This window comes from Epinephelus moara, chromosome 7 (genome assembly GCF_006386435.1).
Source record: "Epinephelus moara isolate mb chromosome 7, YSFRI_EMoa_1.0, whole genome shotgun sequence".
NCBI classification, from domain to species: domain Eukaryota; kingdom Metazoa; phylum Chordata; class Actinopteri; order Perciformes; family Serranidae; genus Epinephelus; species Epinephelus moara.
In genome coordinates this window covers 12,454,454-12,480,517 of record NC_065512.1, presented here as the reverse complement: position 1 = coordinate 12,480,517, position 26,064 = coordinate 12,454,454, and the positions used below count along the sequence as shown (strand labels likewise).

Here is a 26,064-nt window from a genome sequence, read left to right as displayed (position 1 = left end):
GGTCCCTGGACAAAGCAAGTTGAGTATCCCTGCTCTGGGGCCTTTAACAACAGGTGTGTATACACTGAGAACATGGGACACTTAGATTTCACACAGATTGACTTATTATAACTAATTATGTGACTTCTAAGTGTAAATAGTAGCACCAGGTCTTATTTAGGGATGTCATAGGACAGGGGATGAATATATATGCACGCACCACCTTTCAGTTTTTTATTTTTTGGAATTTTTTAAAACATAATTTTGTTTTGTTTTTAGTTTTTTTTTTTTTCTTTCTTTCAGTCAGCCCTGTGATAGTCTGGCGACCCCAACTCTTGCCCAGTGTCAACTGGGATAGGCTCCAGCCCCCCTGCGACCCCTAACAGGATAAGCTGATAATGAATGAATAAATGATTTTTGTTTTTGTTTTCTTCATTTCACTTCACCAAATTTGACTATCTTATGTAGGTCTGTTGAAGGTGAATGCTTTTGACTGTACATAGACATGATGTGTACCTGATAAGATCGTTGAAGAAGGCCCAGTAGGTCCTGGCTGATCCCAGTCACCCCTTATTTAATGAGATCAGGTTGCTTCCATGTGGCTGCAGTTAAATGCCAGCTTGCAGGACAAATATACCATTAAATTTATTAATAATTTAATTTAATTTAATTTAATTTAATTTAATTTAATTTTAGTTTAGTTTAGTTTAGTTTAGTTTAGTTTAGTTTAGTTTAACTATCTTGGTGTGATTTTTTTTTAAATTTTTTTTTTTTTTTTTTTTTTTTTGCTTTGTTTTGTTTTTTGTATTTATTGTATATTTTTTTATTTGCTTATATGCATGCCGACTGCTCAACATATTGCTCTTTGGGGATAATAAAGATATCCTGAATCCTGAATATATAATCATAAATGTTATATATGACATTTATTTATTACTACCACCACTAAATAATGAAGGACCTGGCAACTATTAATTTTACTGAAATCATATTTATGATTTCATTTAACAAATAAATTGACTGATTGATTGAATATGTAAAAAAATGCATAGCCATGTACAGATGAAGTTCTGCTTTTTAATGTATTCTACATCTGTTCAGTTGTTTAACTGTGAGCATGAATGCTAATAAACTCAAACTCAAGTTAAGGGGGCCCAAAGCTAAATTTGGCCCCAGAGGACCTTTGGAGGAGTCAGGTCTGGACAGCAGCCTATAAAGCATAAGCAGACTGAGGAGCTGTCCGGTGCTGAAAACACTTAAAACTGGCCTTATATGAAATATACAGTTTTATATGTGTTTTAAACCAACAGTGTCCCAACATGACAAAATGACCTTTCATCAGTTTCACGATGCAGAGATAACCACCCTGCAGGAGACTTCTGGGTGATTGCTTGTGATTGGCTCGTCACGTGTGTGTGTGTGTGTGTGTGTGTGTCCACTCCTGTCCCTGCGTTCATGTATGATGGTGACGTGTTCCAGATTAATGGGACGGGTTATAATTAGCTTCATGAAGTATTTCTGGAGTGGCCCATTTGTGTCTGTGCTCCTGCAGGAGCCATTCTTGGTTTCTCACTGCCACCTTGTGGATTTGGGGGTTGTCGTCCTTTCAGTGTGTCATGATGTCGTAGGTTACATCTTCACCATTCAAACGCCGTCCTGTCTGCACACAGAAAGTACTAAAATAACATGTGACAGGTGCTTATTGTGGATTTAATAACAAACAGCGTTAAGATCATGTGCAGATGTTTTTCTTTAATGGACTCAGTTGATAATGTCGGGATCAAACTCATTCACATGATCGCAGAGGGGAGAATTAAATAAATAAATAGAGGCAATTAAAGGAGTATTTAGGCTCGTGATTGTGTCTTTACGTCTGCTCTCTTGTTTTTTTCCACAAAGAACAAAACCAGCGACCCTCTCCCCCCTCCCCTCCTCGATCCTGATCCCTCCTCACGTAATGTGTTGCTCATATCATCAAACTTCAAGTCCGCTTCCGTGACCAGGATTCAAACCAGAGCTGTATAGATCCGGAGACAATCAACACTTCCAAAAAAAAAAGAAAAAAAGTCACTCTTCAGGGGCCGAAAGCGGCGCCATTCAGTGTCCAACCTGCAGACTTGCCTGCAGACGGGTCCGCTCCACAGATATGCAGCACCGGTGGAGGTAGTATACTTGCAGTGACTCAGTCGTGCGCACTGACAATAAACAGACAAGGCTTGCTTTAAATGTCAGCAAATTAAACCCCAACAAAAGCAAGGTCACCTTGGGATTTAGCACTGAACTGAAGCTCGCCTCTGGCTTTCTTCTCTTTTCTTGGAGTGTACCAAAGAGCGCAGCAGTCTCTCCTTCAGGACTTAATTTGGTGGTAAATTCACTTTTTTTTTTGGACTGCACCTGTTCACCTGGACCCACATCACCACGGTGAGTAGTTTTATTCATTTATGGCGTCTAACACGTGAAAACTAAACGAACTATTTCCTATTTGTCATTGGAGATGCTCTAACAGGTGTTTTATAAGGTTTACTCCCTGCAAAAATTAAGCTTTAAGTGACAGAATCGGCCTGTTTGTGTGTAAAATGCACGTGTTTATTAGATTATACGCAGAAAAAAAATATCCTGTAGCCTTTAGTAAGAGGTTGGTGGTTTGCAGAAGAGGGATGCATGTGGATTTTTCTGTGTGGGTGACTTTAATCTGCATCATCAACAATGCAAATAATCACCTTGAGCTGATGCGTGTCATGCAAGTTTGTGCACCCAAAGCCAGGCTGCTGCTACAGGCCATGAATATTGTGGATTTAAGTGAAATAAAAATTGCATTTTTTTGCACACAGCCTCACCTCCACATATCAATATGTGTGTATTTTAAAGCTCATAGCTGTAGGACAATTAGTGCTATGAGGATGACAAACATGGAGCTGTCTGGCGGCTGTTAACCATCATCCATCCTGAGCAGGATCAAGATATGATGCTGAAATAACCTGCCCCTGTCACTGGCTATCAACTGGTTCAAGTGAGGATTTTTCTTTTGGCAGGGAGCAGCTTATATCTGAACTTGTCATCTTAGATTTACCTTTTTTTTCTGTCTGAGTCTTGTGCCAAATATTGGAGTCTGAACTTGTAAGACAGACTGCGCCCTTGTCGCCAATTTGAGCATCTCCTTCAATGTGAGAAATAAATATTAGTAATAAAAAAAACAAGATGCGCATATTTAAAATGTTATATATTGTATGAGGTTTTTCTCTTTCCCTGCCAGTGAGCCTTACTTTTCATCTTGGATGATATAAAGAGAGAGATTTTGGGGGCATTTAAGGAAAGGAAAAAAAAAGTGACCAGGCTTTTTGAGGTGAGGACTTTGGCACAGGGTCTCGGGAGTGATGGCGGCGTCTGCACCCTCCTCCTCTGGCGGCGAACCGGATCCCAACTCGACAAATTTACGACCACCGGGCTCAAGTAGGTCCATCACAGATAAAATGCTATTTCACGTGTGCTATTTACTTTGTGGGCAATGCCATTAATCATTTCCATCGAGGGGGAGAGAGCGAGGGGAGGGGAGAAAAAGAATCCGCTGCCATTTGAGAAGGCTTCCTTCGCCACAAATCACCGCTGCATTTCATTCACCATACCGACCTCCCGGCATCTGCGTGACAGACGAATGCTGCTGTCAAAACCTGATGTCCTCCACTAACATTACACTGGAGGCAATTAGCCTGGAAAACAAGCCCGAGGCTGCACCACCGGAACATCCTATCACAGAGGCTGGAAAATGAATATTTATCAGCAAAAAAAATAAAAGAATTATAATTATTTTTATTATTATTTTTATGGATGGTGTGTGTTAATGCATTCGTGTTTTTTTTCTTCATTGTTTTGGCTAAATGTGCTCTGGCTGAATAAAGTGCCTGCATGGAAAAATGAAAATTGCCCCTGAAGTGGCTGTTAATTCAGCCATATTAAATTGCCCCTAATGGCACACTTAAGCATTGTAGCCTTCGAGAAAGGGCACTGTAGAAACCATACAGCCACCACAGTCCTTTCACTGTCAGCTGGTAGAAAAAATAAGCCTCATCCTCCCTGTGAATAGAGGTCTGAAATCACGTACAGGTGTATATGTGCCCCTAACATAAGAAATATACAGATATTTACCTTTTAAAAACACCATGCACTATTCTCTGTGCAATGCAAATATGAGCTTTTTATTTTCACCAGTGTTTGATTTTAATATCTGTGTAGCTTTGCATTGTCAAGTGATGAGTGGCTGATGAAAAGCAGAGATTGCATCATGTTAGGCCCATGCAGAAATTGCCTGTAGCTAAAGCCTTCAAGCTGCACCTCTGCAAACAAGGGTGTAGATTGATTCAACATTGAGGGGGACACATATGAAATAGGGGACACATGAATTTCCTGAGATTTTTATGCACATTTTTTGGGGGGGTTTCTGCACTAATTAATGGTGCAAATGTCTTTAATTTGTCAAAAAAAAGTCCCCTTCTACTTTCATGCTTTTTTGGCACATGTTTTGGTGTCCTCTGCATCCCTCCCTGAAATCTACACCTGTGTCTGCAAATGTGATATAGGCTGCTCTGAATGCTGTTTGTCAGCACATCTGCTCTTGTTCCTTTTCTTCCTTCTTTTTGTGTGTCACTTGTCTCCTTTGTTGCCCATCTCATTTCCTCTGGCTTGGAGAAAATCATTGTGGGGACCGTGTTAAAGTGCGTCCAATGAGCTGAGCAGGGCAATGATTTATCTAATGATCCAAAGCAAGGGGTTAAATTGGGATGTGGGAATGGGACTGCCCCCCCACCCCTCCAACCCTTCTCCACCTCCCCTCCCACCCCTCCTCCTCCTCCTCTTCCTAAATTGCTGCTTTTGAGGATTTCGTCTATGCTCCCCATCCAAGGTACCCCATCCCCTCTCTGGCTGGAAGCCCTTGATAACGCTGTAATTCTCTATCTGTCACTGGCCAGCCGGCTCATGTCTACTGATGCTCGCATTCTAACCAGCATCCATTCACTCAATTAGATCTTTAGCCTGGCGTGGATCCAACGAGCTAATTAATTTGAAGTCCTCGCTGAGGTCATGAACAGTGACATATAGTGGAAATAGGCTAATCCAGATCCAGGGGCCCGGGGAGCGCCGGTTTAATGTTTAAATAATCCCAAGACATCCATGCTTGCTATTTTTGTTTCAGCTCTCGACCTCATACGTTCCTCCATTTATTTTCACCACCAAATTGTCCAAGAAAAAAAAGTGCAGTTTTTTTTGCAGGCTAGTGTGGAGGCCCTCTAATTGTTTTTTTTAAAAATCATTTTTAGGCTATGATGCTTGGTGTGGAGTTGCTCATGGATGTACTAGAAAACTGGGAATGAAGATATGTGGTAAGTTGCTCTATTTTTAATAGAATTATGAAAAAAATTGAATTGTCAGGGAGAGATAAAAATATTTTTTTAATGTGTCCATAAGCATGACTGTAGGCTATTTGTGGCCTGCATCATTTTACTCGCGGCTCATTGGATTACTGAACCAGAAGGATTTTGAAATATCATCCAAACAATGATTAGATTGACCAACATTTTTTTTTATCTTATCAAAAAACCACTTTAAGTGATCTGGGTAATTTTAACAAAATTATTATTTTTTTAAATTCGAGGAGCCAAATATCACACATTTATCTCTGAGTTGAAGATAATGAAATTGAAAAGGGGGAATTATGCAGGATGGATTTTCCCTTTTCACTCTCACACTACACTAAACAAGGGCGGAGTGACATCTACCATAATGGTGAATGTCATGCACCAGTGCGCACTATTTTCTGGCATTTTTGACCGACACGTTCTGCTGGTTTCATTAAGGCCATTTAATTACCCAGAACCTATAAAGCTACAAATACAAAGGGGACACAAAAATACAACAAAGGTGTAGTCTGGTTGGGTTAATATTGCAGGGAAACAGGTTTAATGTCGCAAAAGTGGCGTTTTGCGCAATTTTTACATGAGATTTTGTCAAATTTTACCTGTGAACCAGCAGGCTTTCTTAAAAAAATCAAATCAAATGTGCCTTTGGCCTGTGTTGTTATTGTCTATTGTTCTATCTGCTCCTCACATGTCGCAGGAGCTTCAATAACAATTTACAGCCGCTACATAACAGCCATTTGTTTTTGCTTGGCTGGAGTTTGATGCTGATGTCACCGGGTTCCAACCTCCCACAGAGCCTCGCGCCCATAAATAGGACACCCTGGGCAGGATGGGACTTTTTCCACATTAAAAGAAAGAGAGACAGGGAAAGAAGAGTGGAGATCCCCGGAGATAGACAGATGAGATAAAAAGTCAGAAATGGAAGAGGAGATTTATTAGTGGGCCCAAACAGCTGCAGCTCTCAACATGTATGGGGAGTGTAACCACCCCGCGGACTCCTCTGCTTCTTGTAATCGTTTAGGGTTTTTGCAGAAGAACAACAGTCTGGAGGAGAGGAGCAGGATTGTGAGTTCCTTCAAGGAGCGCGCAGCCAAGAACCTGCTGTCCTGCGATAACACCGGTGGAGATGCGCATTTCAGACGCACCGAGACCGACTTCTCCAACCTGTTCGCCAGAGGTAGGTTAATGGAATTTATCATCATGCACTTAATGTAAAATATACTTTGAGAGACGCTGCATGGATTTTTTATCTGGATTTTAATTACCAAATATACTGAAAATGCTTGGAAATAAATACAAGTAAATCATATAGATAATCTAGATAAATGATTATCTAGACAGTCATAATGGAACTACCCATATATTGCATGTGTTGGTGGATCAAGTGCTGTATTTTTAAACCAACTGTTGGAGGATCTGCACAAAATAAATATGTTAAAAGTAATTTTCTAACTTGCTGATAAAACCAGAGGTTACAGGAAACCAAGTGTGAAGGTTTTGTTTCAACACTTGAAGCAAAATATGAATCAGAGAGTATGAGGGTCCTCGGCCAGGAATTTTAAGTGTCAAATACTTAATTTCCTGCATTTTTTATTTTTATTTTTATGCACCTATTTGTGCATTTGTTTGCATAATTTTATTGTGCTAATGTCTACTTTAATTTTGCCAAAATAAAAGCCCTCTGCTACTTTTATTTTTGTATTTTGGGGGGTACATATGTTCTAAATATTGATATTATTTCCCCCTCAACCCCCTGAAATCTACACCTATGCAGTAAACTCAAAAGTAAATGGAGAAGTCTCAACATGAGAGCGATCTTTAGATTAAGGTTAACCAGAAGAGACACCAACAATTGTCAGTTTAATATTTTATTTTGTAGATCTGTTGCCTGCCAAAAATGGAGAGGAGCCGACCATGCAGTTCTTGCTCGAGGTTGTGGAAATCCTCACTAACTACGTCCGGAAGACCTTTGATAGATCCACCAAGGTCCTGGACTTCCACCACCCGCACCAGCTGCTGGAGGGCATGGAGGGCTTCAACCTGGAGCTCTCTGACCAGCCCGAGTCTCTGGAGCAGATCCTGGTGGACTGCAGGGACACCCTGAAGTACGGAGTGAGGACAGGTGAGAACAAAGAGGCCCGAAGGCGTTCAGCGTGGCCTGCTGCAATCAATAACTCTCATTAACTTACATGCCAGTGTAATGATTACAGATAAGCCATTTTCTCCCTTACAGTCTCGAATGATGAATTGTTTTCTGGGGATTATGTTGCTTTGTTGTCTCTCTTTCAATCACAGGACACCCCAGGTTCTTTAACCAGCTCTCCACTGGATTAGACATCGTCGGGTTGGCAGGAGAGTGGCTCACCTCCACAGCCAACACTAACATGTGAGTACAGTGTCATTTATCAGTTGTTAAGTAATATTTGCACTCTTTACACACAGTCATGCAGATAATATTTGAGATATAAGCATTAAGAATAAAACTGAGTCTGAAAGTCATTAGGTTCATTTTATTTTACTTTTCTTTTTAAAGCTTTTTTGTACTCATTGTTTTCTAAATGGCCCGTGCAGAAGAGAGGCTTTCTGTTAGAGGAATACTTTTAGTGACATACAGTAATTACTGTCGCTGGCTGAAGAGCACCCTGCATGCTCTAATAGATTGTCAATCAAGCAGGAAAATAAAAAGCACAAAAGAAGACATTTGTACTGCTACTCCCCCACAGTATTGTCAATGTTGGCCTGTGCTCAGGCTGTGGTCACATAATTTAGCCCTGCAGGCAAACTAAATTGCATATTGATTCGCATTCACAGTTTACATGGTGTCTTTGTTTCATTTAGTGCTAGTTCCTGTGACATAACAATGCCAGGAGGGGAAAAGAGCCTCTTGGCCTCAGACCATCTGTACACAATATGGACAGCCATCAGAGGGACTCAGCCATGAGTTTGGCCTCAACTATAAGAAACTTATGTTTAGTTTTTCATGACTGTGTCAGCGGAGTGTTGATTCATTATTCATTATTCTCTGTCTTGTACTATAATTTATTTAAGGTATTAGTGTGCCTTATAAACTGGTAGCTTAGTGTATGATGATCAACTTAGAGGAGCTGTGTATGATATTCAGAGCATTAATACAGCAGCAAACCACTGCTTGCTATATAAACATATAGTAAAGCAATGGTGTCCTGAGCAGAAAATAAAGTCATGCTACCTCTCTGTGTGGGCTGCAATCAGAGCTTCTCTGTTCTTTGTTGAAGTAGATGGTCTGACTGCGTGTGCTTGTTAGCAAATGTGAGTCCCGGTTTGTGTATCCCCCTGGGTAGCTAATCGCTACCGCGCTGCATTGCGCTCATACAGCAGTACCCGCTGACATCTGGACGGGGTCTTTGTGGAGGCTTAACGCACACCCTCTGTTGTTAGCACTGTTAGCTGCTAGCTGCCATGGATCTATACAGAGAACTGGATACAACATTGGAGGCAGGGCCCCGCTCATTTCTATGAAAGTTGCTCCGTAGCGCATGAAGCCAAAACAAGTTACTATGTGCAAACTGTGGTGCATAGAATTGTCCAGATCAGCACTGCTTTGGCACTGTGTGGCCAATAGAACAGGCACACCGACACTAGAGACTTCCATCGACTGAGCCAGCTACATGCAGTTTAGCAGTCTGCTAACTTAAATGGGGATAAAATGAGTCAATTGTACTCTCTTCTAGACTTTCCAAATGTTATCGGACTGAATGGATCAAATTCTGATAGTGAAACAAGTCATTTTATGGGGGCTGTGACACTCCAAAAATGTATCCAGCGATCTATAAATGTCTCTTTTGCCATGTAAGTCAATGGAAAAACAATGGAAAAAAAGTATTTTTGGGCTCAGTGGCATCAGGTGATGGATGTAATTCTAATGTTTGGCCACTACAAAAGTTGGCTTCAAAGCCTAGAGCATTTCCTAGGGGACTGCTAGCCACCTGCTCAGCCACCTCCATGTTGAGAACTGTGTGCAGACAACCTCTGAATCATAGATACGATCTGAATATCATAAAGAGCTTCTTTAAGGACTGAGACTTGAATTCAGGGTCCCTATTTCCCATTCCTTTTTTTTTTTTTCTTAAAGATTATTTTTTGGGTGTTTTGCCTTTAATGGACAGGACAGTGTGAGAAATGGGGGAGAGAGAGAGAGTGGGGAGATGACATGCAGCAAAGGGCTGCAAGCTGGAGTCGAACTCGCAACCGCTGCAGCGAGGCATTGCCTCTATACATGGGGCGCCGGCACTATCCACTACGCTAACGACGCCCCCCTATTTCCCATTCCTATTACTGTTGTAAGCTGGGGTCACCTGCAGCCTCAGAGATTTTTTTGTTATTATTACAGCCCTACAACTTTTTGTAAAAACAATAGCAGTATCATAATTAAATCACTTGGTGTAGATGACTATTCAGACTAAAATAACACTAAAATAAATTAAAAAATCTAGCTGTAAATTGATAGAAAACATTGTCAAACTATTTTAGTAGCACTCTCTTAAAATACTTTCCTTATAAAGGGTTTTCTTGGTTAACAAATCATTTACTAATGCTTTATAGATCAGTTATAAGCCATCAGTAAGAACAAAATATCAATTACCAGGTTGTGAAAAGTCCCTTTCACCAATCAGACTGTATGGCCACTTACCATCTGAAAAAGACATTTATTAACAGCCGGATTGCTAGCATTTATAACTGCAATTTTCCAAATAAAAACATCAAACACCAGACATTTTTCTTTCTTATTAAAGGTGTATCATTTATGTAGGCTATAAAGCTGTCTTTTATAAAACGAGCCTAGTTAGAAAGTGGTACCATAATTTATGATTTGTGGTGAGGCCTCTGAAGATCAAATTAGGATCTTGAGAGCGTAACAGAGGTGGATCTTAAACCTTTATTTCAAAACTTGGTTAAAAATCTTAGATAAACAGTCATCAGGCATGTTTTAATAGTCTTGTTTGTTCTCGCTGGTTCAGCAACAAGTCTGTCTCCCACAGCCGACCTCAAAGAAGCGCTGTAGTCAGCTTGTGTGTTATTGGCGACATCACCGAGGATGACTTGAACCAGAGGGTGGAGGTTGCTTACATACTTGTAATTTACCTTTATTAATTACCCCATCAACCCTAATTACCCCTGGCAGATATTGACTGACACTAATAGACTGACAATCACATCCAGGTCTTACATAATCAGAATGAGCGAGCGTCGTCTGCATGAATGAATGCGGTGAAATTAATGTGCGACATCTGCGGAGTGGCATCTGACTTGTTTATTTTTTTCCCCTCTCTCCATATTGCTGTGTGTGTGTGTGTGTATGTTAAAGATGCTGTGGGGCACAATGCGACATTCTGCAATGTTCCTCTGATTCATTTACTTTCTTTGCATGAACAGATAGATACTTATGTAATTAGAAGAATATTGGTCAGGAGAAGATGGATGAGCCTGCCTGCGCTGTAATTCCAAATCGACTGTGCTCTTCTCTGAAGCCGAGGGGTTTTTAATGTACTTTGATAAGACGGGGAAAAAATTATATACTTGAGAGGATAAAACATGGGAAACGTTCCTGCAATGAGAGAATTAAAGGCACCTGAAACAACTTTGTTTTGTGATTGCAACAGCAGACCATTCATATTAATTTCCAAGTGTTTTTAACCATGTTGTCCCATTAAAGGTGTTCATATCTTGACTATCCTTACCGGACCAACGTCACATTTCTTGCTAATTTTCTACAAAACCAGGCTCCTCATGCTGCATCAGTGAGCGCAAGACTGTGTGACATTTCACTGCAGCAAGAGGCCATTTCTAAAACAACAAGATGGTGTTGTCACTGAAGTGTGACTGTGTACACAGCACTGTATCTGTTCCATTTCTGTTGAGAGAGCAGCATGCTCAGTAACCATGCTGTACAATTAGACTATACAAATGCATGTTGTTAAATATCAGTGTATTTCATATCGATCCCATCAGTCTCTCCTGCAGCCTGTAGGTGAAATGGCGTTTTACTTGAATATACTGTTGCTCAATTAACACACAACAAAACGCAAATCTCACAAATGTAACACTGAGATTATGTTCAATGACACTTTCATCACACATTCAAATGGGTTTTTTGGTTTGTTCCAGGTTTACCTATGAGATCGCCCCTGTCTTTGTGCTCATGGAGCAGCTGACACTGAAAAAGATGAGAGAGATAGTCGGCTGGCCTGATGGAGAGGGTGACGGCATATTTTCTCCAGGTGAGAGACAAACCAATAGCTCAGTAACTCTGAGCCCTCATGCAAACATGTCAGACTCTTGTAATAATGTCATACTTTATCTGATACCATATGATGTTCGATGTAGTTTTCACTCCTAAAAGATATCGTCTGGTTTCCAGTGGTGAAAAAAATGCTGTTTTGAGACTACTTAAAAGTGTAGCAATACTCTTTTACAAGTAAAAGAGTATTTTGCAAGTGTTGGCGTCAAAAGAGTGGCACATTTCAGAATAATATATATAATAATTTTGAATCATAATTATTTTTATTTAGCCGTTATTTAACCAGGTTTGTCCTTTTGAGATCAAAGATATCTTTTACAATAGGCCTGGCCTAGAATAGCAGCAACACAGAGTTTTAACAATTAACATAAAAGCACATAGATTTGATAAGATTGAAATGATCACATAAACCATTTGCAAACAGACAGCCTAGACTCAACAGATTTCACCATAGTTTAAACATATTTGGGGTTACTATGGTTACTATGAAGCTCAACATCAGTCTGTGATTGCTTCGTGCAGTAGGTGCAAAGAATTTAAAAGCTTGAAAGTTCTGACTTTAGGAACAACAAAACACAAGAAGTCCTGGGATGAAGATTGTAATTTCAATAATTCAAATTTAAAGGAAACAATAATTAGGTTCAGGTTCAAATTTTACCAAAAATAGCTTTGTAACAGGGTCTGAGGCAGCGTGTACACAGAGCAGGTCAGCTTACTTTGAGTGTAAAACACAATGGTGAATAGGTTTGTAATGAATCTCAGAGCAGGTAAAATAGGAAAGAAGTAGATTCCACAAATGACCTCTTTTCACAAAAAAGCAAAGCAAGACTTTCTTTAAAAGGAAAATCCAAATAAAAGTTTCCCATTGCCAGTATAAGAGTGTGCCTTTTTGTTTAATTTTTCTGGTGCAGCAAGTTTGACATCACGGACAGGCCAAACAACATCTAAATAAACAGTACAAAGCAGCGTGCAGGCCAGCTAAAATGCTACGGTGGTTACTTCTTTTTTATATGTCTTACATCTGTATGTATTCAGTCTCTCTTTCAAATTCTGTGCGAAGGTTTTGTGGCAGCCTTTTATCGTTGCACTGGCAAAGGGGCTAAGATTAATGTGCCCACACAGAGTTTTAATTGCTGACTGAAGATGATTGGAGCTGGAGCTGATAAACACACGTAAACATTGCAAAGTCATCTGTCCCAGGAGAGAATGCACAATGCAACTTATATAGAGAATCTGTATAATCAGTCAGTCATGAAACAAGCAACAAAAATCTCTTCAGACTCTACTCACCCACTGTCCTCTGAATACGAACTTCTCCCATCAGGAAGAAGATTTCGTATACCAAAGTGCAAAACAAACCGCCTCAAATTATCATTTGTTCCAGCCTCCATTAAGCTGTTGGACAATGTTAAAAACTAGTGCAATAGAGTAACGAGCAACGTGCATTAAACACACGGCACTTTAGCACTCAGCACTTTTTCTTGCACTTTAGACGTCTCTGTATGTTTCTGTGTTGTAATTGTTAAATGTAGTCCATGTCTGTTTCATGTGATAGAACTGTCCTTGTGATGATGTGTCCCTGTGATGATGTTTTTATCTTGTCCTGTGGAGCAATGAAATGTAGCACTGTGCCCAAGATGAATTTCCCTTAGGGGACAATAAAGTTTACCTTACCTTACCTTACCTTACCTTACCTTAACTTAACTTTTCTCATTAAATAAAAAAGCTAGATGTTAACAGGTGTTACAAAGTTTTTTTGTCCATTGCAAAAAGATACTCAAGAGCCTTAGCAGGGGTGGGTGCAAAGCAGTAAATGACAGTGTCATCAGCATAGAAATAAAAGGCTGCGTTTAATAGATTCTGCCTAAGGCAATTTACGTGTATAGTTAATAATAGAGGGCCTGTAACTGAGCCATGTGGTATCCCCTTGAGGACTTACAGTACATCCAAGTTAACACCTTCTAACTAAATAGACTCAATTATTGATGCAACCTGCAACATTATAACATTACTTTAATGTTGTAGGCTGTACCTGTGGCTAATTTTAACCAACTCGCCACCTTAATTATGCATAATAATTAATTTGCTGATTATGTTTAATTTTGATAATCTGATTCTGCAAAGTAACTAGTAACTAAGGCTGTCAAATAAATGTAGTTGGTAAAGAGTAAATATGTTGCCTCCAAATATGTGTACTGTAAAATACATTTAAAATTTAATTACTCCAGTACAGGTACCACAGATGTGTACACTATAACTGTATTACTTTCTACCACTGTTGGTTTCTACAGGAGGAGCAATCTCCAACATGTACAGTGTGATGATTGCCAGATACAAGTTCTTCCCTGAAGTCAAGACCAAAGGCATGGCAGCTGCACCCAGACTGGTCCTCTTCACCTCAGAGCATGTTAGTCTCTGCATTACATTCATCACAAAGTTTGACAATTAATATCTCATAAATCCAGTCTGAAACGTGACTGATCAAACATCTGTTTCTTGCAGAGCCACTATTCCATCAAGAAAGCCAGTGCAGCACTGGGCTTCGGGACGGAGAACCTGATCCTTTTGAACACAGATAAGAGGTTTGCTTTATACTGAACGCACATGCAGACAGTCTGGTAAAAGATCAAATATCTGGATGACTTCCTACTGTATGTCTTCTTCTTTTCCAGGGGGAGAGTCATCCCCGCTGATTTGGAAGCCAAAGTAATAGAGGCCAAGCAAAAGGTGAATGCCAGCAGCAGTGACTCAGACATCGGCCCCTCTAACTTATTTATTTGCTTCTATCAGTACAATGAGAAACACTCCCCTGAGCCGTGGAGTTTACTTGTAGCAAGGAAACACTTATGTGTGCCAGAACAGCGAGGTTATTTCAGTAAGGTTAATGCTTCTGTCTGCTCACATGTGATGCTGCCCTGGTCTAAAGTACCTCTCCTGGAAGAAATCCTTCAAAGGCAAAGTGATGTGCAGACTAGAGGAAATGGGAAAGCAGTAGGTGCAGACGGGCAGAGTGCATTATTTGAGAAATGTGTTTTAGTCCATCTCTTTGATGTTGGCAATCACAGGAAGAGAATGAGCATAACAGCTTGAATTCAGCCCAGAATTGTAACCAGTCTTTTTTTCCTCCGATGTGTTCGGTTTGCAGGGGTATGTTCCGATGTTTGTGAATGCCACTGCTGGCACCACCGTCTATGGAGCCTTTGATCCCATCAATGAAATCGCAGACATCTGTGAAAAGTACAACATGTGGCTTCATGTGGACGTAAGAGAATATCAATAATGTTCAATACCTTAAACAAAAACATCAGATGCACATATCAGCCACTGTAGTAGACTGCTATAATATACTGTGTTGTGACCTTTGCAGGGTGCATGGGGTGGAGGTTTGCTGATGTCCAGAAAACACAGACACAAGCTCAATGGAGTGGAAAGGTAAAAGAGTGCAGTACATGAACATATAATTCATTTACCAGTACAGGAAAACATGTTTACTCATCACAGCATAGGTATAGATTTTGTGGGGGATGCAGGGGACACATTATTTAGAACACGTGCAATGAAAACATGAAAGTAGGCGAGGACTTTTATGGACAAACTGCTGGAACGTGACTCCTAGACAACAACAATGGTAAACTAAGTGGTTGCAGTCTACCATTAAACAGAAGGAAGAAGAACTATGCACTGTTGAAGCATAAAGAACCATGACATTTCCATCATAAATAGATGTAGAAGAGGCACATATTAGTGCATAGACCCCCTGCTTGATATGTGAAAACACCTCCGGAAAGTTAGGGAAGAAAATGTGTTAAACAGGGGGCGCTGAGTTTGAAAGACATGAGCAGACATGACGGAGAAGGTTTACCACAGACACTAATGAGTTGCATTATGGGAAATGTAGGATCTGGTGTTGGTGACACTTTGAGAAAGAAATTTAGGACATTTTGGGCTAAATCTTTTTTAATTTCCCATTTTTTGTTTTATATTCTAGCATTGTTTTAGATAGTAGACAGTATGGGATGGGACATAGACCTTACTGGAGAGGTGGATTTAGCCTCCAGGTTTACTAATGGCCAGCAGGGGGCGACTCCACTGGTTGCAAAAAGAAGTTTGATTGATTAGAAGCTTATGAGAAGATGACCCTACTTCTTGCTTGATTTATTACCTCCGTAAAAATTTTCCTAATGACTTCATGATCTCAGTCCCTAATTTCAAGTCTTCTTCAATACATTATGATATTGATTTTGTAAATTATGGTCTCATTTAAGGAAAAACAACAACAAAGCAGGGTATGCTTTGGGCACAGCCACCTTATGATTGACAAAGTTGCTAATAGGCGCTGTCCTCTAGTTCTCAGTCTGATCTACCTCTCACTCCTCCACAACTCCACCTTCTTGTCCAAATATGGAATGTGTTCCAGTACTCACTCCATCATACTATTTAGTATGCTAGAAAAAGATTTATTGTGTCACAAGACATAGTATGTCAAATGCAATATGCTAAAAATATTGCTTCCAGTCGCATTTCACAGTCTGCAAGCCAGCATGCTTTTCTGGCTATTCTGACCAACAATCCTCTGCTCAGCCGAATATTTGGCACATAGACAGATGGCAGCCCATTGACAGCTGACAGAAGCCGCAATGACTATAATCAATCAATCACAAACAATGTGCGATGTATGCAGTTATAACTTAAAAGTTAAAATTGCATACTGTAGTGACGCCCACATTTCCCATCATGCTGGATGGAGTAGTTTGTAGTTTGCAGTTGAGTTTGCAGTGTTAAGTTCTATAATGCAAATGTCACTTTTATTGTTACTGTCTATAGCGTGTATGTTCAGAGCATGGTGATTTATGCTAGTTATTGTCATTTAGTGAGTTTGCTATTACATTTCATGACCCCAGCTGTATTTCCCCACAGAGTTCTTGAGGTTGGTTCTCATTTGTCACATGTCAATAAGACGTTGACACTGTTCAAAGTCACTCCCTGTCCACAGAGACGCAAAAGTTGTCACAATACATTGTAAAATAACAACAGCAGCTTGTTAAGTTGACCTCAGTGAGCTCTGTTGCTGGTGTCATGTCATGTCTTTGAGGTAATGAGAAATGAGGATGTTAAGATCTGCTGCTCTCCAAATTGCATGTCTTTTCTTTTAACTTCAAATTTTACATTGCGGACTACAATGGATATATGAGCAAGAGAGTCAGAGTTCAAAGCATGCACATACTCTATGCAACAGTACATACTTTTTAAGGGCAGCTGCAGTACGTACAGACAGTTAAGTGAAAAAGTATGTGATTCAGAATGGAGGGATGGTCACGTCTGGCTCCTTAAAAAAGGGATGTCGACAGGCAAAATGCCAAACTCAAGGGTTTTAAAGGTAGTCTATAAACCAGTGGGTGACATCACAATGGCTACGTCCACTTCCTTTATGTGGTTTGAGTGGTTAGCACCCTAACCCCTGAGTCACAAGGGCACCCCAATTTCCTCTCCCTCATGGAAGTACAATACTAAATAGCTGGAGCGCCCCTTTAAAATCTGAGCCAAAGAATCTGGTGTCCATCTCAGATCTGTAGTCAGCTTGAACAAAACCACAGATGTCTCATACTATCTTTGAAAAGACTCATGTGCAGAGTTATTTCAATAAAATTGAAAGGATCAGTGTGTTCTTACATTACAGCTCCTGTTCCTAGACTTGACACACACACTCACAGAGCTCTCTATACTGTTTCAATATCTGTGCAGGGCCAACTCAGTCACCTGGAACCCCCATAAAATGATGGGAGTGCCGCTGCAGTGCTCTGCCGTTCTGGTCAGAGAGAGGGTGAGACTGTGTTTTTCCACTGCTGCACACAATACCCCTCCTGCACTAGCAGGATAAGATAACTGTTTACCACCGGTGTTTGGTAACCTAAATATCTTTTTCATCACCACTGTGTCCGTTGCAGGGATTATTACAAGGCTGCAACTCCATGTGTGCTGGTTACCTCTTCCAGCCTGATAAACAGTATGATGTTACATACGACACAGGCGACAAGGCCATTCAGTGTGGGCGACATGTCGATATCTTCAAGTTCTGGCTCATGTGGAAGGCAAAGGTGTGCATTTAATCAGATGTTTTCTTCTAAAGCTTCTATGAAGCCTGCTGCCATATTTAGATTGTGATGGTAACGACTCCTTATTCTTTCTTTTTCAATCTACCCAAAAGGGAACAGTGGGATTTGAACAGCATATTGACAAGTGCCTGGATCTGTCAGCGTACCTCTACAATAAAATAAAAAACAGAGAAGGCTTCGAGATGGTGTTCGACGGAGAGGTGAGAACATTATTTCCACAGACAGCTTCTTTTTTTTTTACCGAACACCAAAGTATTCACTGCACGGAGTTATCAGATGAAGATAGATCAGAATTCGTTGGATACTCAAGATGATCAGCTGCAGCAACAAAGGAAAACTGTCTGTACTATTCTGTTTATCACAAGAGAAAAGCAGGTGTTGTGTAAAGCAGAGAAGCCCAGGTAATAGCATAAACAACTGCAACAATATATTTCATATCTTAACTTGGTTTCAGGATTGATTGGATCATTTTGCATTGCTGACACGTTGACAAGAAAAGCTGAAATTACAGAAGGTTGTTTTTATCTGCGCTCATTACAACTGTTGTTCCCATTTTCTCTTATCAGCCGCAGCACACTAATGTGTGTTTCTGGTACATTCCACCGAGCCTGCGCAGCTTGCCTGATGGTGACGAGAAGCGGGAGAGGTTGCACAAGGTAATGACTCATCAATCTGCTTTTAAAGCCACATTTTTAGCTCACCTGCCATCTTAGATTGGTTTATATAATCTCTACTTACAAACCCAGATTCCAAAAAAGTTGAGATGCTTTGTAAAACATACAGAAAAACAGTTCTTACAATGGGGGAAACAAGTATTCAATATGTCAGGTTTTTTTTTTTTTCATTAAACACATTTTCATCAACAGGAACGCAATCTAGGCACTCAGAAAATATGTAGAAAAACAAGGAAGGAAATATTAAAAAGCCTTAATTGTAGTGGCTAAAATATTTTTTAAAAATTACAAGTTAATAAAAAACACAGAGTGACATGAGATAAGATACCAAGAAAAAATAAACATAAATATATGCACACCTATCTTAACACATAGGCTGTGAGAAAGATGGTGAAGCATGTAGAGAATAATGACAAATCACAAAAAAACATGTAAAGTCTATATACTCATTGAGACCAGGGTACTAAAAAGCAAACATCTGGTGGATCCAAAAAACATCACCTTATTTTCAGTGCAATTATTCACATGCAATTTAGACCTAACATTGGTATTAACTCAATAAAACTACACAGATGAAGAAATTGCAGTGTTTCGGTCTATTAAAAAAAAGTGCAATAAAGTGGAATGACACGGAAAAAAAGTACATGCTAAGGTCAACTTGAAGATGCTTCCTGTATGAAGAAACTAATCTCTCACAGTGTTCAGATGGGATTTTAGCCCATTCTTCCACACAGACAGTCTTTAAATGAAGCAACACAGAAATGCCAAATACTGCAGTTCTTGGAATGACCACTTGAGGCCGGCTCCAGAAGCGAGTAATTCCCATAGAGACCCATGTTAAAATGTCCAAATTTATAGCTTGATAGAAAAAAACAGTTTTGGTCTCTATAGCTAATTTTAACATTCACGACACACATTACATTTTAGTAAGGCTTAAAGTTACAAATAATTAAGGGAAAGCATCTTTGAGTGACAGGCTGTCTGCTGATGCCAATAGACAATAGAGCAGGGTATGCTTTAGGGCGTGGCTACCAGTGATGGACAAGTCGCTACCATTGCGGTGTCCTTAGGGCTTTCCGTCAGATTCACCCCTCACTCCTCCACAGCTCCAGCCTCTCATTGTAAATATGGTAAATATGGCTCCAAAAACCAAGATGGCGACGGCTGAATTGACTTGAGGCTTTCAAAACTTTCAAAATGCCTACTGAGTGTAAATGAAATGGTGATGTAACACAGTGGTCAGCATGCCCCGACCAAACTTGTTGCAGGCATCAAATTGAGAATGACGGTATATTTACACAAAAATGATAAAGTTTATCAGTTTAAACATTAAATATCTTGTGTTTGTACTGTATTCTGGGCGGCATGGCAAATTGCCTTTAGGTGTGAATGTGAGAGAATTGTTGTCTGTCTCTATGTGTCAGCCCTGTGATAGTCTGGTGACCTGTCCAGGGTGTACCCTGCCTATCACCCAATGTCAGCTAGGATAGGCTCCAGCCCACCGTGACCCCCAACAGGATAAGAGGTTATGGGGAAAAAAAGTATTTACCTGAATATAAGTTGAGAAACATTTGCAAATCATTGCATTCTGTTTTGATTTATGGTTTACACGGCATCCTAACTTTTTGGGAATCAGGGTTGTAGATTCAGAGATTCCCACAGTAAAGTCATGAGCACATTGTGGATGGTAACTGTATGTTTTCCCACAACAGGTGGCCCCAAAGATCAAGGCAATGATGATGGAGTCCGGCACTACGATGGTGGGTTACCAGCCACAGGGAGACAAGGTCAACTTCTTCCGCATGGTCATTTCCAACCCAGCCGCCACCAGGTCAGACATCGACTTCCTGATCGAGGAGATCGAGCGACTTGGGAGCGACTTGTAAGAGCCTCACCTAAACCCCCCCTATTTTCCCCAAAAACAGTTGCGACTCTGGAGAGCCTCGAGCTTGGCTTCTTGTCTCTTTTGTCTCATAAAGACGTTGAAATTTTTTGCTTACAGATCTTCTCTGGCAATGCACAAGAAATAATACGCCCTGTGTGTCTCCTCTCTGTCTCTGTCTTTAGCAGCGATGACATGTATTCAAAACATTTGCACACCAGGTTATCAGAGAAAAAAGGACATAAGTCAAAACGGTGGGAGAATCATAGAAGCACACTCATATTCTTGCTAAAGCATATGTTTAGTGGAATTTATCCCATAATAATGTTGATTAAATGACATTAAAAGTGTTTAGCGTTCATGTAAATATGAATTAGCAAGAATATCTGAGCACACAAATGATTCTTTCTATAGCAGCTATAAAAAAATGTAATTTTACTGTTGTACAATACGAAGGTCAGTATTAAAAACAGACTGAAATCAAAATATTTTTTCACAAGTAACAGAGCACAATGTAGGGAACCTTATAGCATAGACAAAATTAATGTATACGATGTACTGACTGTTGGTGCTCCATGTCGTCTGTGTATTTATCGAGCCAGATGCACCGCCACATTGTACCCTAGCTGTTATTTCCCTTTGATATTACATAGGTGGAAATATATAACACAGTCGTTGTACTTGATCGCTGTGTTTTTAGAGATTTTTGTGTAGATTGTGTATAGTATTGTTACATTGCCTTTGTGTAAAATGTGTCCTAGTTTTACAGTGAACAAAAAAAATCCTATATGTAAATGGACCACACAGTATAGTATGTAATAGATGAATCACTTTATTTATATCCAGAAATTCTAATTGTGAATACGCTGTTCTGTTCCATTTGTAATGTATCCTCCTTCCTATTTGGAAACTCTGCTGTACAATATCACAATGTTTTGGATAACATTGAATTCTTTTAGTGTATTTGTGAACCAAAGAAGGGTTACGTTACATTTATGAACATGCCCTTATTCTCCCTTATGGATGGATTCAGATGTTTATATAAGAATACTTAACGTACCGCTCTTAACTTTAGTGCAATCTATGTTGTGTAACTGTGCAATGTCATTGTGATTCACTGACTGAATGTTGGCTCTATGTGGGAGGCATGACTGGCAGTGCGGCCGCGACTGCCGGTGCTTTGTTCATGATAAAAAGCACAATGCTAAACCATGATCATGGGGCAGCTTTTATCCTGCAGACACGTGACTGTCTGTATTATAATGTGTTAAGTGGAGTAAAACTATAATATGCAAAATTTTGTTTGTCTTAACACTGTATCTCACTATAGGCACACTTTTATGTTGAGAAAAACAAAGTGAGAAACTGGGATTATTTATCATGAAGAATTTTGCTTGAACAATGAAATGCACAGTGTTTGCTACTGTAATAAGATTTATTGAACAATTGTACATTCCTGAATTAGTGGGGTGGAATATCCCTTGTTAAATTCCATGTGGGCACTTTAACTTAACACCATCATTTGCAGAGTATTATTGTTGTATCCACAGCACTAATAAAGACATGAGCTGTAGAACATCTCTGACTATTTTTTAAATTTATGTAGTTTTTTAAAGGACAATGCACTGCCTATGAATAGCAAACAACAGTGGAGAAGACTTATAGATGTTTCCATATTCATGGGTAATTCAAGCGTGTTTTCATAACCAATCAGGAAGTCAAACTTTACATGCATCATCATCATTAACATTAATGGGAAGATATGAAGTGTAGAACTAATGTCAGTCTTTCAACATATACACGAGAACATACAAGAACTTGTGAAGCTTTTCTGCCCTGATTGTTTATGACACACTCTATTGCTTGATGCTTCTATTTTGTGATCAATTCTCTATGTTTCTACTGTAAATTCACTAAAGGACTCATTATGTTAAAGGGACAGTTCACCAAATACGTATTTCCCTCCTACCTGTAGTGCTATTTAGCAATCTAGATTGTTTTAGTGCATCTACTGCTAGCTCACCTAGCACCACTGAGCTAGCTAACGTTACAGCTCAGCTAAATGTTTACATCATGGCAACAAACCTCTCGTCCATGAGTAGATGCACGCTTCCTTCTGCACAGAGATGTGGTTGGCTGGTGTAGTTTGGTAGAAAGAAAATAATTCCTGCATAAAACTGCTCACGACAAGGTCTGTGGATTATCTTGAGTAACTGGGTCATGGTTTCTGGAAAGAGACATTGCTGTTGAGTTTTTCAAATGTATTTTTTGGTGCTTTGAGCATCACAAGCTTAGCACCTTTTAGTTTCATTATATTGGAGAGAAGGCAGACATCTCTACAGCCGATATCTCCAACACTCAGCAACTCAGTATCTAGACTGATAAAGAGCACTACAGGCAAGAGGAAAAATATTTTTTTTTATTTATTCATATATTTTTATTTGGGGTAAATTGTCCCTTGAATTAAAGTATTTAGTTGACATTAGCTTTACTTACACTGCTAGAGGTGTAGAAATAATTAATAAATAAAAAAAAAATAAATAAACCAATGCGTTTTGATTAGTCTTCATCAGGGTCTTCAACATTTTTTGTCTTTCAAACAGAAGTAATGTGTAATTTTTGTTAGTTCAAAATCATTATCATAAGCAATCCTCATTAGGACAAGTTATGAAGCACCAAGGTGATAAAACATTGCTATATATGTTTTCGAGTTGAGGGCCCGAGGTCTCCAGGACTCCAAACACATTGTTAGAGGTAAAAGACACTCAGTCTCTGGTCCTGGCTGTTCATCAGTCATTGTCAAAGACATGTTGAGTGCAAGCTAACTGTCTTTGTTCTGGTATTCAACCTCCAGACAAACATATGCAAAATAAGTTGAATATATGGAGAAAAATTCACAATGTGGTGGAGTGATAAATCAATCTCGGCTTGATATTCTCTACTCTACTACAGTAGAAGACAAGTTTGGGTAAATGTGCATATTTTACATTTTTTGTTTCTTTTCTCTCGCACATCTTTTCAATCCACCTGGCTGTCACCAGCCACTAGTCAGATTAATCACCCTGGAGGGACTTTTTATTGGCTGATCATCTCACAGCTGAGATTTCATGAGCACCCCCCTGCCAATTCCCTCACTCCTCTCATTACTCACACTTTTAAGATATTTATCATAAAATGCATTAGACTGTGCTCTCTTAACATTTTTTCTTCTCAGGCGCCTATTTCAAGGCTGTGCCTGGCTGCCTTTTATTTCGACACAGCCGTAGAGGGACTGACTGTTTCACTGGCTCTCCTCCCATCCTCCACCAGGGCAGACGCTGCTTCTTTGTTTCATGCTTCAGTGCAGCGATCATTACAGACCCGGTGTCACCGGCTGGCTGCTGTGTAAAGTTACAGGGAACAGAGGATTAAAGGGATAACTACTCATATAATGGGGTAATAGAAATAATAACCCCTGACTTCTTGCCACATCTAAAGAGAGAGTGATTCTTTTTTTGTTTGTTCCTCTGCAGTATCATTGAAGGTTACACGTGCCAAAGCGTAATGACATGGCTAATTTGGAAGCAGGTGTTAGAGAACCTTGTAATGATTGAATGCAAATGAAACCAGGCTTTCAGCTACTACACTCTAAGTAATAAAGGTGCTAACTAGAACTATATAGGGTTCGGCGTGCTGTCCCCACAGAGGAACCATTTTTGGTTCCTGGTGCAACGTTTTCCTAGAACACATCATAAAGGGGTATACCTAGAACTATCTGTGACCGTAATTCATTTGTGGTGTAATGTTTATTTCCAGAACCTGCTCTGGGGGTTCAGTCCAGAACCTTTCCACCTTCTGAGGATGCTAACAGAATCCCACCAATGGGGTAGAGAATAAGGATGGGCATTTTCAGTACGCTAACTTCCATATTTGAGTACACACAGTACATTACCATAAGGTATTCATCTACTTGCAAAAAGAAGTCTAACGTTAGAATAGGAATGTAATTTGGCCAACAGTGGAAACAAGTGCAATTTGAAATTAATTAATTAATTAAACAATTAGGCTTCAATTAGCCTATTATGACATCAATTTAACGTTAACATGAGAAAAATCAGCAAACATTTTGTTGCTGCTGTTAACTTCAGTATTACCTAGGTTAGACATAGCACTTCAGTAGGTCAGTTCAACGTACCTGACTACTCATGTCCATCCCTAGTGGACAACCAATTTATATTCCAATGGTTTCATCTACAACCCAGACGTGGGGTTCTAATAATAGGAATTGGCTACATTACCCATAGATCTCTCTCCCGCTAATAATGGTGTAAGTGTAATAGGTTAGCTCGGGGCCAAGAAAACCACGTTCCGCAGCCTTGGACGTCATAGTTCCTAAAGGGACGGGGCTGATGTGGTCCAGCACAACTCACAATACTCATGGATCACAATCATGTTTTTAGGGGGTGGATATTTTGTGAAATCACTGCTACTACAGCCTTTACTATTTCAATTGTGCAGTAGGTTTGGGAACCGAAATTGGAAAATTATAGATAAGAAAAATTCGAAATTAGAACTGAATGCAAAATGTCGAGTCCAGACCATGACCAGACCATGTGGCACTGGATGGCATGATGGTAACTATGGCAAAACACAAGTAAAATGAATTGATTACGGGAAATCCAGATACATTTACATTTAAAAATATCATTTGAATCATGGATAAACATTTGATTTGCCAGTGAGGATCTTCCAACATCTATGCTTTGAATCCTTGAACAACTCTTTCTTCCAAAGGGGTTTTTAATAGAACTCTTATGGCTCATGTACACTCCCTTTACATACTTAAACAGATAACATCCATTTTAATGTCACTGCCCTCACACTCATACGTCCTTTATGATGGCATAAATACAGCCAATAGATGGCACTAGAGAGGAGAGTCAAGGGTTTCACACAATGACAAACAAGGTGATGGTTGAGGAGCTCGTAATAATGTACCTTTTCACGGAGGCACATTGTTGATGCCGGTGGTCTGTGAGGCCATTGAATACTTAGCAACATGTAGATGGAGAATTCTTTTTTACTGTTTTACTGATTCACTTCATTTCACCATATTTTTAAAGGTCTTCACTGTGTCCTATGGTTGTAACCTGATTGAACTACACTGCACTGCCTCTACAATCTCCAGTGGTACTGCTCCGTTTCGCCAATATCCAAAAGCTTCAAGAAAATATGCACACATACGGACAAAATAAACACAGAATAAGGACAAAAGGCTCCATCTGTGTTTGTATACGTATCTAACATTGAGCATAAATGAGGCCTTAGTCTTACAGAGAAATCTTGAAGAACTCTTTCATCAAAAAAGTGTTCCCCGGAAACAAATGGTTGTGGGTAGAACCTCAGCTCCTCAGGAAGCACCATTGTAGAAGCTTTATTTCTAAGAGTGTATAGTTTGTCACAGTCTGGTAACTCACCAGACGTGAATGAATGATGAATGGCCTCTCAAAGTAAGTAACAAATATCAGTCTGTAGAATACAAAATGTTTCAGAAAATCATTTATATTGACGTATGATCATAAATAAAGTATGAAAAGAAAAGGTTTGTGGCTGATTTAGACCATCAAACTGATATACTGTGATATTTTAAGGGGTTCATCACTTTAATCAGCAATCAGTATCTCCATCAATTCTAATTATAAGCATAATTAAACTTTGATCGAGAAGAGATCAGGCCAGTAAAATAATA

At 39.7% G+C, this 26,064-nt stretch overlaps 1 protein-coding gene across 2 annotated transcripts; it reads left to right on the top strand.

Annotated features, from left to right (window-relative positions):
* Positions 1 to 1,673: 1,673 nt before the first annotated feature.
* Positions 1,674 to 21,912, top strand: LOC126393190 (glutamate decarboxylase 1). Of its 2 annotated transcripts, XM_050049140.1 has the most exons (17): positions 1,674 to 2,400; positions 3,233 to 3,429; positions 5,292 to 5,354; positions 6,412 to 6,567; positions 7,270 to 7,512; positions 7,686 to 7,776; positions 11,535 to 11,647; positions 13,959 to 14,074; positions 14,170 to 14,249; positions 14,340 to 14,394; positions 14,813 to 14,929; positions 15,035 to 15,099; positions 17,410 to 17,488; positions 17,613 to 17,762; positions 17,873 to 17,980; positions 18,347 to 18,436; positions 20,167 to 21,912. In XM_050049140.1, exons 2-17 carry the CDS (start codon positions 3,354 to 3,356, stop codon positions 20,338 to 20,340), a joined length of 1,776 nt encoding a protein of 591 aa, XP_049905097.1. In that variant the 5' UTR covers positions 1,674 to 2,400; positions 3,233 to 3,353; the 3' UTR covers positions 20,341 to 21,912. The 2 variants fall into 2 exon arrangements, with proteins under 2 accessions (XP_049905097.1, XP_049905098.1); XM_050049141.1 differs by lacking the exon at positions 3,233 to 3,429 and having other exon boundaries at positions 1,676 to 2,400.
* Positions 21,913 to 26,064: the final 4,152 nt, after the last annotated feature.